The sequence below is a fragment of the Anas platyrhynchos genome, chromosome 5 (assembly GCF_047663525.1).
Source record: "Anas platyrhynchos isolate ZD024472 breed Pekin duck chromosome 5, IASCAAS_PekinDuck_T2T, whole genome shotgun sequence".
Classification (NCBI taxonomy): domain Eukaryota; kingdom Metazoa; phylum Chordata; class Aves; order Anseriformes; family Anatidae; genus Anas; species Anas platyrhynchos.
The window spans coordinates 65,610,420-65,627,071 of NC_092591.1; the positions used below are offsets into that span (position 1 = coordinate 65,610,420).

General features: G+C 36.6%; 1 protein-coding gene across 3 annotated transcripts in view; it reads right to left on the minus strand.

The window, feature by feature from the left end:
* GALNT18 (polypeptide N-acetylgalactosaminyltransferase 18) overlaps nt 1-16,652 on the minus strand; it is a 242,093-nt gene that overhangs the window by 84,419 nt on the left and 141,022 nt on the right. For all 3 annotated transcript variants that reach the window (XM_072039438.1, XM_005017713.6, XM_021271059.4), the window contains one exon: nt 14,181-14,347. In XM_072039438.1, coding sequence (XP_071895539.1) covers nt 14,181-14,347 — 167 coding nt within the window. The remainder of the gene's footprint in view (nt 1-14,180; nt 14,348-16,652) is intronic.

Consider the following 16,652-nt stretch of genomic DNA (forward strand, 5'->3'; position numbering starts at 1 on the left):
AAGTTGTTCTCTATCACAGAAGTCTTCCAACAGCAATTGTTTGCTAAAGAAATTGAGCTTTGTAATTACTTGTTTGCTAATAGTAGCTGAGAAAGCATAAACGAGAAGGATCATGGTGGTCTTTTCAGAGAGAGAGGCTGTTATGCAAAGAACAAGACATGAACAATTTTACATATATTCTCCATACACAAAGCAAATGAACTGCAGAGCCTTACTACATAAAGCAATCTCTGTTTAAAACCAAGTCTCGGAAAAATCTGCGAGTGCGGATACAGTCAATGTTTAACCAACCATTTTGAATATTAAAACATCCAGGATACTAAAGGCTTCTCTTATTCTGCCTATTGGCACAGTAACATTCAAAGCACTGTTTAAGGGCTTCCAGAGGATCTAATTTTTCCATACTTGTTGAAGTCCCAAATTTTGAGGTCAGAAACTATTTATATTAAAACAAAAATAAATCCACCAGACACACAGGAAGCCTTCTACTATTGGTAGCAACTTCTCCACCTTCTCTTCAACAGAAATTACAGTTCCTGAGATATTTTTATGAGGGCCAGAAACTATAACAAGGCTTGCTTGAATATGAAATCTCTGTCCTGAAAATCCGCATGCTGACCAGTCACTGAGTGTTTATAATGGACACCTTAGATCTCTTCCATTTAAAGGCCAAAAAATTGGGGCTTCAAGAAATTGCCTGGTCCTTCTTCCTGCCCCAACACACAGGGGACTATATTTAAAATAATCCTGACAGATGCTTGTCTCATCTCTTCTTAGGTTACTCTATAAATATTGTTACATGCTCTCTATAGATGGATGAAACAAGGCACACAGTAAAGACAAACAGATTAGTAGTTCACATTAGTATGTTGTCTAACACACTTATAAATCACAATCACCTATATGGCAATTAAATCTAAATATCTATTTGAAAACCTAAAAGTAACTTGCCTCAGACTAACTACACACAAGAACAATGAGCCATAAAATAAAGGAATTGCAATAAAAGATACAGAACTATGGCTGCAACCCTTTCACTGAAAAGAACATTTATTTCTGATAAACCTAAAGACCAAGAGGAACTCTTGGAACAAGCACTTTTTAGCATTCATAATTAATAACATATTTCAGAAGGACAATTCATTGTATTAAATTTGCACTTAGGGGTGGTATTTCACAATCACCCTTCCATGGGGAACTGCATTGACAGCCAGTATTATCTCCCATTACTAAGCTGCAAGATCTTTTTTTTTGAACAGAAGTTCAGTGGAAGATGCAGTATTCTCCCACGAGCAATGCTGAATAGTTACACCAGCAGCATGTAGGGGGATGACAGCTTTAACTATTTGGCAAGATGGCACTAAGCATTACATCAGTAACATTTAAAAAACAGCTTTTATGCAGAACACAGAAGAACTGTCCAAATCTACTCACTGCCAAATCACTTGAACACATCCAAAAAGCAAAGCACTAGTTAGAGAGAAAATATTTCAAATACTCGGCTGCAGGAGAAATAGAGGGAAAGTGTTAGGATACAAAGATAACATTTTCAACAAAAGAGGAAGAAAATCCTGGTTTAAGTCTTAACAGAAAAAATTAAAATACACCAAATCACACACAAACATAAATGATTCAGAGAAAGATACTTTACAGCCCATAGAAATCTACAAAAATCAGCTAAGAATGAAACTGATCTACCATATCAGACAGTAAGTCTACAACTATTTGCAATGATTTTCCTTTCAGATAAAATATCATTTGGTTATTTTCATTACTCTCAACTTCCTTAAAAAGAATAGGGTTACATAAATTTGTGGCTTGTATAATGAGTATAGGCATTATAGGCAGTTGTCAAAGTACTTACATTCCCTTGGATTCTTATTAGCTTTTATTTTTAAGGAGTATACCAAATCTTGGTTTATGGAAACCAAGGCATCAATGCTCCTATTCATGACTGAGGTACCAAATGATATCAACATTCTCACTGAACACAATGGCATTAAGGAGGATGGGATCCATTATTGCTCACACAGAGTCTAACTACTAAATAGTACCTAACCCAAAGAGTGTCTCATTGTTCCCAAGTGATCTCTCATAAAATAATACAAATCATGCAACTAAATATGTCTTAAAATTGGTTATAATCTATTCTAAACAATTGGCTGTAAGCAATTAGGTTTTATGATTAGGGTGACATCATGTTCAAACCTTAATGAACACAAGATCATCTTGATCATCTTTTCCCTTCATCCATGCACTGAGAAATAGACCCATTCAGGTCATAGGGGCTGTAGCAGTCTTTAAATTAAGCCAGCAGAAAATTTGACGGATAATGTACAAAAGTTTTTGAGTGGGGATTGAAATTTCTTTGAAACAAAATCCATCTCCAGCATAAAGATTTGTGAAGTCAGACATCTGGTATAAATTATGTGATTATTGTTTTGGATTAAAAGATTGTTCCCATTACTGCTAGAATACAGACTAAAAATCAGCTAGACTAGCAGTATAGCCAGGAATAGTGCATCCCTAGAGCTTTGCACTTTTTCATGAAAATAACCCTATAAGAACTCTAAACACTATATTAATATACAGCACTATACAGAACTGAAAAAAACACATAATAATGCTTTTTGTTGATTATATTTTTTAAGATACAAATCAAATCATAGAGCAGTGCTTTTCATGTGATTTCGTGAACTTCGATAATCCAGTCCTAAAGCATCAAATTAACTACAGAATGTACATTGTCTTCTACAGTTGACTAAATAATTCTGCTTTCTTTCTTCCTGACCCAAAGCTAATTGATCTATTGTGCAGTAATCCACACTTAATTAAACTTATTTTGAGGTATCTTGATGCAACAATTTTTCCAGGGCACTTTCCGTTGTAAGGAAAGCTCATTAGATTTTTATTTTTTTTTTCAGTTTTACTGTAACTAAGTCATCTCTGTCAATATTCCCAGGTTAGGGCCATAAAATGAAGGTTAGTTTAACCAACCATTTTATTAACTTACTTCCCCTCAAGGTTTTTCTTTTTAGATAATTAAAAAACAAACAAACAAACAACAACAACAATAAAAATAACAGCAACTTCCTAATTTGGTGACTTATTAAAAATGTGCTAAAAAGAACAAACATCAGACGTGGCTAACCTACACTGAGCATGCACTCAGAATTACAACTTAGAAAGTGAATTAGGCTTAGTACTCATTTTCCTGGAAGTCTCTGCAGGTCAGATAGGAGCTCCAAGGAACTGAAACATCTGATAGAAGCTAACATGATCAGAGAGTTTTCAGTTACATCTCTTTGGGAATACAGTTCTTTCTTTTAATTATAAACTGTTTCTAATTCAAGAAGTAGGATACATGAGCTTCTATACTGACCTAACGTTACCAAAGGGTTTATTTCATTTTGCAGCAATACTCTCTGGACTAGTTATATGATTTATATTTTTATGCAAGAAAACCTACATCACACCATAGAATGTAACCTATTAATGAAAAAGAAAATTCTAGGAAGCAATCAACACCATTTAGATTAGCCCTTAAACTAAAACCAAACCAAAAAAATTGTCACACATTTGGTAAAGGAGTAGTGCTGACAACATAAATCATAAGCAAAGGGAAAAAAAAAGGGGGGGGAGAGAAAAAAAAGAGAAGAAAAAAAATGAAAAGAAAAAAGCTCTTCCTATAGAAGAAAAAAAAATAAAAAATCCAAAATCTTGTTAGGTAAAGGAATTTTTTTCTCCCTTCTGTTATTAAGAATAATTTTCAACTGCTTAAACTGGAAGCTTTCATGTTCTTTATATTTGATATCATGCCTAGTTTAATTTCAGCATCATTTTGAGAAAACCAACACACTACAACCTAAAAAGAGCTGTTTGTGATGGAAGCTCGAACACTGCAATTATTATACTATTCTCACCTCAGGGACTATGAAAGTACATTTGCAAAACCAACAGAAAATCCAATTCTACAGTGTGCAGTAAAATGATAATTTTGACTGCCTTAAAATGGATTTAATAATCTGTCTTCTGCTGAACTACCCATGCCAGCAAGATGCCTGCAGCTTTGCAGAGTATTCCAGGCTGCTGTACAACCATCTACAAGAGAAACACAAAGTACTTCACATGCTAAACAATGTATTTTCAAGGATAAAAACTTCCTATCTTCCCTAACATCAAATCCGTTCCAGAGCTCCTACCGGAACATACAATAATTGAGTTAGTTATTCATATTTCATATGTGAAGTCAAGAGAAGTCAGTGAAAAGTTGCACGAAGTGCAGGAATGATTCAGAGTCACTGAATATCAGGCATCCTTTAAATCGGTGCTATACCACTGTATAACAACATCTTTTTAGGTTTGTAGAATAGAACTAAAAACATAAATTCTTTTTTTTCATCTGACACCCTCTTTTCCCTGTGACCTATGTGCTCATGCTACTGGAATGTCATTTAAGTTCACAGGTGATGATACTTTTACCATGCCATTAAAGCTTCCTGCAACTTCACTATTTTCTGCTGTTCTTCTCTTCTGGAAGATGTAATTGCTGACACAAATGGACAGAGCAGATGAAAATTTCAAAATTCGACCACTACTTATTTCTGGTAACATTAGCAATGTGTTATCTGTGTTCAATGTGTCAGAAAAAAAAAAAAAAAAAAAAAAAAAAAAAAAAAAAAAAAAAGATAAACTTGTCTTTGGGGTTCCCAGGAGAAGGGAATTCTGGACAAGATGTTATTTCTCAGTCAAAAAATCTCACGTGCTTTTACACAGCCTTTCTTTTTTCTTGGCTATGCTGCAGTTAAATCATTCACCTCTGATATGATGGCATGTTCCATCACTTCTGCCTATTGCCTCCTTGTCTCTCTCAATCCCTCCAGTGTGCTAGAGAAGCTAGCAAATTGCAGTTATAAATTCCTGACCACTCTGCTCAACTTCTGGTGAGAAAGCTTTCCTCAAATCTCTTTCCTCATGTTGGAATAATGCTCTAAGTTAAGTTGCCAGATTTGTTTCTAGTTGAATAGGAACCTTCACTGTCCAGCAGTTCTCCAGCTGCCCACATCTGGGAGACAGTGTTCACTGAGATGACAATTTGATGGCCTCAGCAAGAATCCATCTTGGGCACAAAGCATTCCATGAGCTGGCAGGGCACGCTCTCATTCACTTCTTGTCCTTACATGCAATGCTGAGCAGCACAGAATTGTATTAATGCTATCTGTGCAGTATGTTCCATACGCTGTATGTATCTGGGCGAGTCTCAGCACACAAGATCCTGTGTGTGAGATATAAATCATACAGACATAAATATACACAGATATAAATACACACAGACACACGATGTTAGTGCCACCACATTCCTTACACTTTTCTATTTATACATGTGGGAAATGGGTAAATCGAAGATATTCCTCTGAAAATTGTGAGATGACAGAACACAAAATCAGAACCAGTGCTGCACAGTCTCACGTCGATATTCAAAAGCAAACATCAAAGGCACAAAAGAAGTTTAAAGGGCACAAATATCACTAACAATTAAGGCTGGACAATTCATATAAGATTCAGGCTACAGGGAAATGCTTTAAGCTTGCTCATACAATAATTTATTGTAAAACTACAAGGCAGGTACACATAGGTATTTATTTGACATGGGGATGGAAGTATATTTTTAACATGCTGATGGAAATTTTATTTCAAAAAATCTAGATGCCAGAATACATTGTACTTGTTTACAGTAATAAAAAAAATAGAAAACTTGTTTATGTCTGGCAAAGGAGCTGTCAACTTGTTCTCCATTTTAGAAGACCTCAATCTTTCTACTTTCTGCACATGACCGAGTATTGAGACTAGGGGCAATAGGTCAGGAGGAGTAAACATTCCATAGCATGTAAAGCTGATAGAACTGTGTTTAGCCATAGAAATACCTTTAAGTTTCATAAAACTTTACTACGATTGGGTGTATGGTATCTCTTACATCTTCATATAGCACTACAAAAAATGAGGTGCAAACAGCATTGATTTTATTTTCCAATTTATTTCTACTGTATGCTGTTGCTACTTTTACTGCTTGAAAAGGCTGCCTCAAATAGAAGGTGGCATCTTTTAAAAAAAAATAAAATCAAACAATGATTAGATGAGCATTGGGCCAAAGGACTGCATCTTTTAGGAGCAAAGGAAAAATGAAGCAGCTGACAGTCAGCTATCTTGATGGAACTGATAGCAGTTCCTAATTCCATTAAGACTTGCCCTGCTGACAAATGGGAGCAACTGTACAAAATACAAGATCTCCTGCATGTAAAGAGACCACCAGACACCTTATGGGAAAAGATGTCAAAAGGAAATAATCTGTGATCAAACCAGAGTCACCTTACTGACATTAACATGTACTAGCACTTCTCTCCCAAGGTCTACATGACCGTTTGTCACTATTACCAAATCTATACATACACCTTCAAGCTAAATTCAGTGAGGCCTGTTTGAGAATCTTAATAACAGAAATTGTCCAAGCATTCATGAAGGCTATATAATCCCATTAAGATGAAAGAGTTCTTGAAAAAGGAAAAAACAGGAGAAAAATTAAAAGTTTTTCCAATCGCACACTCTCTGAGAGATCTCTAGTAACTCACTGTAAGCCTAAAATCACAGTGATGGTACTGAGAAGAGGACCATGGCATTCTCACAGCCAGGATGCCACCATTCTACAGCACTTGATCTCCCATACACATGGGGTGATTTCCTCATTGCTATTAGCAGAGCTCAAAACTAGCTTGTTCTTACTGAATTGGACTTCAGCCTTTAACAGTCTGGGCCACATATTGTTTCTCAATCACACCTGTCATAGTTGATATTACCTTTATTTTTACCCTCATTATTCTTCCAAATGATTTCAGAGTACCAATGTGCTCCTATTTATCACATAGAAACTTCAGTTGTTTTTTTTCCTTGAGCTTTGATATGAGCAGTAAACTGACAGCACGTATGACTGTGCTCACACTAAGGATTGTGTCATTATAGGATGGCAAAACAAACACAGGTTGAAAAACAAGAAAATACTCACTGTGCATTGTTTTACTTTATATATATGGTGTACACTGCCTATGTAGGGAGAAAAAAAAAAAAAAAAAAGAGAGAAGATACAAGAAAGCTATGAAACTGCAGCTGAAATTACCCACAGATTTTGTTTCCTAAGTCCAGTTTTTCAGCATTTCCCGCATATAGTGGTTCAATGCTGCACTTAACTATCGGCTATTAGGATTAAATATGGTATGCAGATACTGCTGAGATGACACTTAAATTATTCCTTCCCACGCTGGAATCAGATACATCATTATTCCAATCTTAAAGCTAAGTTTCATGGCAATGGACTTGTCTTACTACAAAAAATAATTATTATCTTGTGACAAGGTTTGGAGTTACATAAAATATTTTTTTCTCTATTCTGCTGCCTACATTAAACTGCAAGGATGGAAAATGCTGGTTTTAGAAGTGTCTGCTCTGTCCCCTTGAACTTGCTATACTCAACCTGACGTATAGAAAAACATATTTATTAGACTGCAAGTACATTAGAACTGAATGAGTTAAATTACTTTGGGGATAGAATAAAATATAAGATGACCACATATTAATTTTCAACAACTGCTGCCCAGGGAAGATTCAGTTCATTGTATTATACCAAAACTCTGACGTCAGGAGAATGCAGTAAAAGCTCTGTTGCCTGCTGCTGACCCTTTATGTGGGCAGAGTTTACACTATCAGCTTGCAAACACATTTAGACTTTGCTTATCCAACCATATAAACAGACTGAACTATACTATATTGCAGATGATTAAAATAACTGTTCTTTTGAAAGGCCACTTCCACAGAGGCAAGTGGTGCAACAGACACAAGTTGCACCAGAAGAGCCACACAATATCCATACAACTATAATTACAGTGCTAGAAGTCAGTCATCCCTCCACCAAGGCTTGCTACCACCCCCTTCCCATGTGTGACTTGACATTTGAGTCTGATGCCGTATGGCTTTCAGAGATAAGAGAACATGATAAGATAAGGTGAACAGAAGTGTTCACATATTCCACTATCAAAATCAGAATAACATTGCTCTTTCTCCTAACTTCTGCTGACTGCTGAAACAGATGGCCAGTGGACTATGTTTTGCTTCTGGTTGTTTTCTTCTTATGTATTTTCAGATACATTAACAGCAGCTGGCATACAAGCCAGACACACCTCATTGCAGTCCTAGCATCAGCATGGTACATGTAGCCATAAATATATACTCAAAGAATTGTCCTAATTCATTTATTCAAGCCTTAGTGCTAAATGTTACTACGCAAGTAAAATGTATAGTTTGTAAAAGCAACAAAATATGTTCTAATAGCTAAAAAGGAGACCAACTTCTTGGTCTATATATAAAATACATACTTTTTAGCATCTGTTTCCTTACTATCATTAAACAGCCCTCTTTCATGCCAACACAACTGAAAGCTTGCTCAGGTAAAGACTGTGAAATAAGAATTTCAGATTTACAACCTTTAACTAATGGGAAGGAACTAATTGCTGATAAAGCAAAGCCTTCACAAGGTATAATCCACGGCCCAAAAGTGAATACACTTCTGAAGAAATTTTGTCTTTCTCCTTGTTTTTAATCATCTTTGAATTTTTCTGGTATTGAGATAAGAGGAGAACCAGAAGCCAAACAGTACAGCAAGCCCAGGAGATTGTCATTAATAGGTGTTTTGTTCTTGTTGTTGTTGTTTTGTTTTGTTTTGTGTTGTTTGTTTTTTTTAAATCAACACTCCTGCCTAGTTGTCTGGTCTGCAGGTATGCCATCTTCAGATTATGCCGTAGCAGGAAATCTAGAGAGCGTCTGAACCATACTTTTCATTACTACTTTTGTAAAGAAAATAATTTAGACGATTTCCTATCGCCCTCCTTAAAATAACTGAAGAAGAAATATGTTTCTAATGAAAAGGTTGGCTCTGGATGCTTTTTGAAAAGCTTTTATTTCAGTGTTTTGAGGACAGTGTTGCAAAGCTCTCAAATGTGATACACTGCGTAAGACCCACTTTCCACCACTAATTCTCTTTGACACTGCAAGTCATAAAATTACCATCCTGTGATATCCAGCATTATTGCTGCAATTCAATAGCTGCGTTCAAGAAAATATTATGACACAGAATGATAAATTGTTAACCAGAATATGTTAGAATAGTTCATTCATAAGCAATGATTTCAAGAAAAAGGAAGAAACTTTATGAAATCTGATTTTCTATAATCATAGAATCACAGAATGTCCCAAGTTGGAAGGGACCCATACGGATCATCAAGTCCAACTCCTGGCACCGCACAGGTCTACCCAAAAGTTTAGACCATGTGACTCAGGGCACAGTCCAGTCACTTCTTAAATTCAGACAGGCTCGGTGCTGTGACTACGTCCCTGGGGAGCCTGTTCCAGTGTGCAACCACCCTCTCGGTGAAGAACCTCTTCCTGATGTCCAGCCTAAACTTCCCCTACCTCAGCTTAACACCATTCCCGCGGGTCCCATCACTGGTGTTAATGGAGAATAGGTCACCTGCCTCTCCACTCCCCCTCGCGAGGAAGTTGTAGACCGCGATGAGATCCCCCTCAGCCTCCCCTTCTCCAGGCTGAACAGGCCCAGTGCCCTCAGCTGCTCCTTATACGTCTTCCGCTCTAGGCCCTTCATCATCTGCATCACCCTCCTCTGGATACTCTCCAACAGTTTCATGTCCTTTTTATACTGTGGTGCCCAGAACTGCACACAGTACTCGAGGTGAGGCCGCACCAGCGCAGAGTAGAGCGGGACAATCACCTCCCTCGACCGACTGGCGATGCTGTGCTTGATGCACCCCAGGATACAGCTGGCCCTCCTGGCTGCCAGGGCACACTGCTGGCTCATATTCAACTTGCTGTCAGCCACAACCCCCAGATCCCTCTCTGTGGGGCTGCTCTCCAGCGTCTCGTCGCCCAGTCTGTACGTACAGCCAGGGTTGCCCTGTCTCAGGTGCAGGACCTGGCACTTGATTTTGTTAAACTTCATATCTTATATAAATATTTTATATATATATATATATATATGTATGTATATATATATATATATATATATACACACATGTGTATGTGAAGATATTAAATATCTTCAAGAGGTGCTTGATAATGCAGAGGGGCTCAAAGCCTGCAAGACTCAAAAGCCAAGCCAGGACTCCACTGACACAGAAGGTCATCACTCTGTCCCGAAAGTACAGGATACAGTGAATAAAGTGCTATTCTAGTAGTCTGCAGCTCAAGCAATGCTTTTTCTAAGTACATTTCTGACATCTAATTAACTGTCAGCAGTCTGGGGCAGGGGCACTTAAAGGTGTTTTAAAGCTGTTTCTTTGCAAATCCCTTTCCTCAATTGCATGGAGCCAGCTGGAAGTCTCTGGTTCTTCTGAAGGCTAAAATGAACAAATGATTTTATTGTGAAGTTATAAACTAATGAGCACATTATCTCTGAAAGGCAAACAACATTCCTGAGGAGAATGGGAAAGATTCTGATCTGACATAGAGCAACTAAACTACAGTAAAACAGTTGAAATCAGTGCACTTAATCAATTTCACACCAATGTGACTGAGATCTGAACAAGATCCAGATTTGTTTTAATAAATCTTTTGTTGTCATTATACAAGCAATCACTGAAATGCATTTTTAAACCTTCTATCAACTTACTTGGCAGCATATATGAACCATTTCAATGCTATGCTTATCACATTCTCACCAGAAAAAATATGGCAAAATACATGCACTAAGCCATGCAAACTGCTTTATTAAAATAAAGGATCAAAAATTTTAGACCTACTCAATCTATTTTTTACTTTTAAATGGCACACACTGGCATTTTCACAGTTAGCTAACTTGAAACATTTATGTTAAAAAAAATAAAATAAAAATAAAGAGGAAGCTTTACAAAGATTAATTGAGGTCTCCTGAAACATAATTGAGAACTTGAAAAACTACACCAAGGCTTAGAAAAAGTCATAGATAATTTGCTTGACATACCCTAAAGTGCATGAAATAAAATACTATTGCTCAAGACAAATGTACAGACTTTGGCCATACTCTTGAATATATGGTTTCTGAAATCAGCCTTCCAGAATTTTAAAAAGCAAGCAATCCACTGCTCATTTCTGAAACTCGTCGATTTACTGAAATTAAGCAATAATTCAGGTTCTCATTACTAGATTCAGAATTTGGCCTGGAACAAGAATTTAGACCACTTAACCAGTAGACCACTTCCCCTCAAGAAGCGGGAAATTCTGGTGCCCTCTTCTAGCGCAAACTGCTTTTGTATCTACTTTTGTTTTAAACCATTGCTCTATGTGAATCCAACCAAATAGTGCAAGAGACTCAAAATAAAAAAGCATGCTCATGTGTTCTAGCTGTTCTAGTCACTTCCCATACTGTGATGCTTCTTGACTGTGCAGTCCATGGCTGTGGCATCACTGAAAAAATATCACAACAAATTACTAAAGTGAGATCCTTGGTGAAAACCTCAGAGCAAACACACTGCTTATAATGAGGCTTCAGACATGTGAGTAACCTGGAACCAGATGTAAGCACAAACCCAGCTTTTGCTTGCTAAAGTTCCATTACAGGGAAACCGAGTAACGCACTGATCTTACAAGCAGCAGTATTCACGAGCTGTAGAGCACTAACAAAAACTCAGAATGACACTAAATATAAAGGATTAGTTTCAATGATGCCAGAAGGGAGAAAAAATAGAATATTGTAAAAGCAAAAGTAAATTGTAAAATAAATATTTCAGGATTCAAACTAGTAATAGAAAAGCCCATAAATCATATTTACAATTGCTCCCTTTCCTACCAAATATCCATCTTCTCCAAATGGATGCCTATTACCAGGTCTTCAGCATATACTATGGGATAAAGAGAATTGTAGGAATCTAGTTTACTACCACAGGGAAGAGACACCAGAGAAAGGTTTAAAGGAGCAGCAGAAAATCCTGAAGAATTTTTCCAGGGGACTACATGTATGTACCTGCACAGTGTGATTCTGTACAGAATGACAAACCAAATCAAGCCAAGGCAGCCAAACCAACGGTTACCTTCCTCTCAGTTACTGTCTTGCTGTTTGGGGTCAGGATTTGAGGCACTGGAGTGTGGGAAAGGTAAGCCTGAATAAAGGGCACAACCAACCATAAAAATAACATACTGTACAGTACCTATACTAGTATTAACACAAGACGTGGCTGAACAGGTCTTCCTGAGAGATTAAGTGGTTCCTGTGGTTTCTTATCTGTTTCAGGTAAGAAATAACATATACGATAATTTTGACAAGCCCACAGAGCAGAGAGTGCAAGAAGTACATTTGTTAGGCCACTATAATGACAGGCCCTCAGAAACACTGATGTTTCTCACATTTCTCTGCAACGTGCCCACTGGAATAAATACCTGTCAATTCTAGAAAATGAGACTCAAACTCTAGAAACCTCATTTTTTCAGACAAATTATTTTTCTTCTTCTGTGACCATCTTGTGGCCAGTCCTTCTGTGCAAGAGGCCTCAGACACTGCAGCACAAATAGCCAATCAAAATCATTGAGCTCCTGGTATCGCATTAGCTGGAGCTGTTTGAAAAATTGCAGGAATTAATTTTTACAAACACATTCCAGAATCCGAGTCCACATATTAATGTTGTATTTCAAACCTTTTTTCATATCAAACTCATGAGGGAGAAGGGGGAAAGTCAAGGCCAGCAAGAGTACATCATTAAAACTATATCAAATGACTGAACTACAGACTGAAGGTAAATGAAAGTCTACCTCAGCTCACAAGATGTTTCTGAATCACATATACATGTGCATGTGCACACATTCACTTCATGTGTTGTTTTTGTATTGTTTTGTTTGACTTTGCTTGTAGTTTTCTGTTTCATGCTATTTTTATTTTACTTCATCACACTGCTACATCATAAACTGTGCCATAAGCTAAGAACAACAACTCATAAATCCTGCATGCCAATTTGCCCACACTGTTCCCTGAGTAGGTATTTCAAGAAAAGCTTGGTCAGCCTTAGGTAAGTCTAAACATAGCATTATTCACTGGGACTGAAATTAGATTTAATACAAACTTAAACCAAGTTGTTGGGTTTTGTGTGCACTTAAAGAATCAGGATGTTGCATTTTCCTTCATTGAGAATCACGTGAAGAAGAGATGATGAAATGTATAGCCTGGGGAGGGGGAACTTATTTAGTTGCTTACCAGTAAGTTTCTCTTCTGTACAAATGTGATACACATCTACAATCAGCAGGAAGCCTCAGGATCTAGCTACAGAGATCAATCACATAGCTCTAATAATGGCAAGGTTGGAAGAAGCCCTTTGTTTAGCATTTTCTTTCAATGGGATAAAATTCAGATTCTCCTATTTTAGGAGTTCAGAATTAACCCTCCATCAGAGATGAATTTTAAAAATCAGCATCCTCTGTTTATTAAAATGTCATTGGTAAAGTTGCCTTGTAAATAATGCCCAGTATGGCCTCATTGACAATAAACCAGGCAAGCATTGAACAAAACCTTGGCAACCAGAAATGAGTGGTCCTTCAGATCATGGGACAAAATCTTAATACACACAGTAGAAAAGCAGCAAGGTAAACATTGCCAATAAATACCTAAGAACAGACAAAAGGAGGAGAGAAGAAAAGGGAGAGAGAAAAGGTACTAGCAATGTAAAGGGGATGTCTAAGAAGCACAAGAAGGTGTTTTGTACAAAAGAGAAAGTGAGTAAGCACATGAAATCTGACAACTGAAACAGGAAGAGCACAAAAAGCATATAATCTTGAAAGCATACCAAAGTACTAAGAAGCACAAAACATCTTAGGTCTGTAATCTATTGTTATACCCCAAATTCTGCTTAACAGCCACCTTAAACAAATAGAAACGGCATTTTATCTTTGTGCATTGTTTTCTTTAACCTACCAACTAGTGTATATTTGAAGACAAAGCCCAGCAAGACTGTGGTATGAGAAAGGGAAAAAATATGCTGAAAACATCTGAAATGCTAATGGCATGAATAGGAGCCAGAATTCAAGGATTCTCATGTATGATCCATCCCCTGTAGGAGGAAAACAAATTAAAAAAAAAAAAAAAAAGACCAAAAATCTCTTACCATTATTACTGTTATCATCAACTAAAATAATCTCTTTGAGCAGGTGAGCAGGAGTCCGGTCAATGGCAGAATGAATAGAGCGCAGAATCACTGAGAGCGCTTCATTAACAAATATGAATACAATGCTGACTTCTGGAAGTCTGTCAGGAAATGTTAGGTTTCTGCACCTGAAGAGAAAGGTAAAAAAACAAAGATGTAAACTGTTGGAAGTCACAATGTCAACACAAACTTTTTCAGAGAAATCTATCCCCAGAAAAAGAATAACTTTTGTAAACGTTGATCAGAAGGTCCCCATAAACTGTTCAGGGCACTTACAGGCAAGAATCAAATGAATTACTATCTAAAAAAGGAATCCTTGGAAACAACTTCCTGAAATTCCCTGTGCAGCCAAGGCCGAGAATGAGCTCACTTTTTGACCAAGGTCCAAAACACTGAAAAAATTGTTTGCAAACCAAATGTAAGCTTTTATTTAACTGCAGTTCCCAACTGCAGTTTGTCATGATATTTTTTTCTTGGACAGTATAGACAGGATTAAACTGAGTTTGCCCTTTTGAAAAGCGTATTATTAATAGCTAAATTAATTACTTTTGCTGCAGAAGCTACCAGCTATTTCAGTCAAGAACAGGGTATTCCTTCTCAACTCAGCAACAACAACAAAACAGTAAAAGATCCAGCTCCAAACAATATCTTGCTAAATAAGCTAAGACAGCAAAGACAGAAAAGAAATGTACAAGGATGCAAGCTCAGTCAGGAATTTTAAACAGAATGAAGACCACTCTAGTAACCTGGTAGATTTTCCTGTGTTTCTTTATTTATTCTTTTAATAAATATGTAATTTGGCCACAAATTTATAAATCATGCTACAATATGACTCCTTAAGTGAATTTGATGTTCAAATAGAAGAGAAAGTGTAGCATTTACACTTCTTTACATGTTCATAACACTTGCAGATTTCTGTTTGGTAAATGCAATTGAAATTTCATTCAAGTTTTGAAAATTAGGATTCACATGGGGAGCACTACAAAATACTCAACAGGCTCAAGCATACCAAAACAATTTTCAGCATTAGCTTAGAGAGAATCAACAAAGCCTGTTATTTCAGTGATTCCGTTGCAGCCCAAACACATAGATATATAATGATACAGCAAACAAAGCTACAACCAATCTTTTACCTGTATAGCTTAGCCATCTGTTATCCTCAGCAATACTGATGTATGAAGAAGATAAAAATGAAACTCTAGCAAAAGTGGTAAAATATGTCATCTACCAGATAAAGAGCAATGCAGTGATTTGGGAAAATAAATAATAAATAAATAAATAACAATGAAAACACACTGAAGTTCAAAGAAATTACTTCCTTAAAATCTGATTTTTTGTCCTCTATCAATTAAGCCATTATTGAAATATATGTCAAATATACTTTTGTGAGAAAATAGTGACAAACTATATTTAAAAACAAATGTTCCAGATGACAAAACCAACCCCCAAAACACTGGTGCACTACCACAAATCCATGCATAAACTGAAATGTAACATGCTTGTGACATATCTTCCATCTGTTTAAATGAAATGTTTTGTGTTATTTTTCCTACCTGCATTCATTTGCATTTCTTGTTTTTCAAATTAGATCACACTGGATAGGATTTTCTGTTGTCTGGCACCTTGTGCTAAACAAAAGCAATGTTTGTGATATGAATGTCGTTTGACTCCTATTGTGCCCCTGTATATGCTAAGAGATATCTGCATATGATACCACAGAACAGAATTAGGCTCCTGTCATGTCCAATTTTTTTAGTGCTTTACAAATTGATTCTTTTTCAATGAGGGTACATTCCTAAATTGAATTCATACTTTCTTTTTTCCATTCAGACCTATATATCATCTTTACTAACAGCTTAAATTCAATGTGTGTAGAGTCTAAAAAAAAAAATGCATTTTCTGATGTTGTTTTTTATATAGAAAGTGACAATAAAAATTACCTACTTTTTTTTTTTTTATTTTAATTTAAACAAATTGGAATGAAACACACCCAACTTGGTTCATACACAGAATGCAGACAATTTGTACTGTGTCACAAGAGCATCTATCTTCTTCTTCTTGCTAAGTTTCATGAGGAATAAAATTCCATACATCTAGGAATGAAAAAGAAATAGCTATAAGGAAGGGGTGTGAGTGTGGGTATATAGAACATATGCTGAATGGATAAAAAGGGAGGACATTGTATGGCTCAAATTCTGAGATCCATTAAGCCCTAAGAACTGAAGGGTTGCGCAGCAACCAGCAACATCCAGGTTTTAATGACAGCTCTGCCTCTGCCTAATTCTGGGGCCTTGGGCAAGCCCCTACCCTGCCTAGGTCTCAGGTATTCCTCCTCCCCAAAAAAAAGCACAAATTCACAAAATATTGAGCATACTTCAGTATTAGGATTGTTGGTTTTGTTTGTTTGTTTGTTTGTTTTTTTAATAAATATAA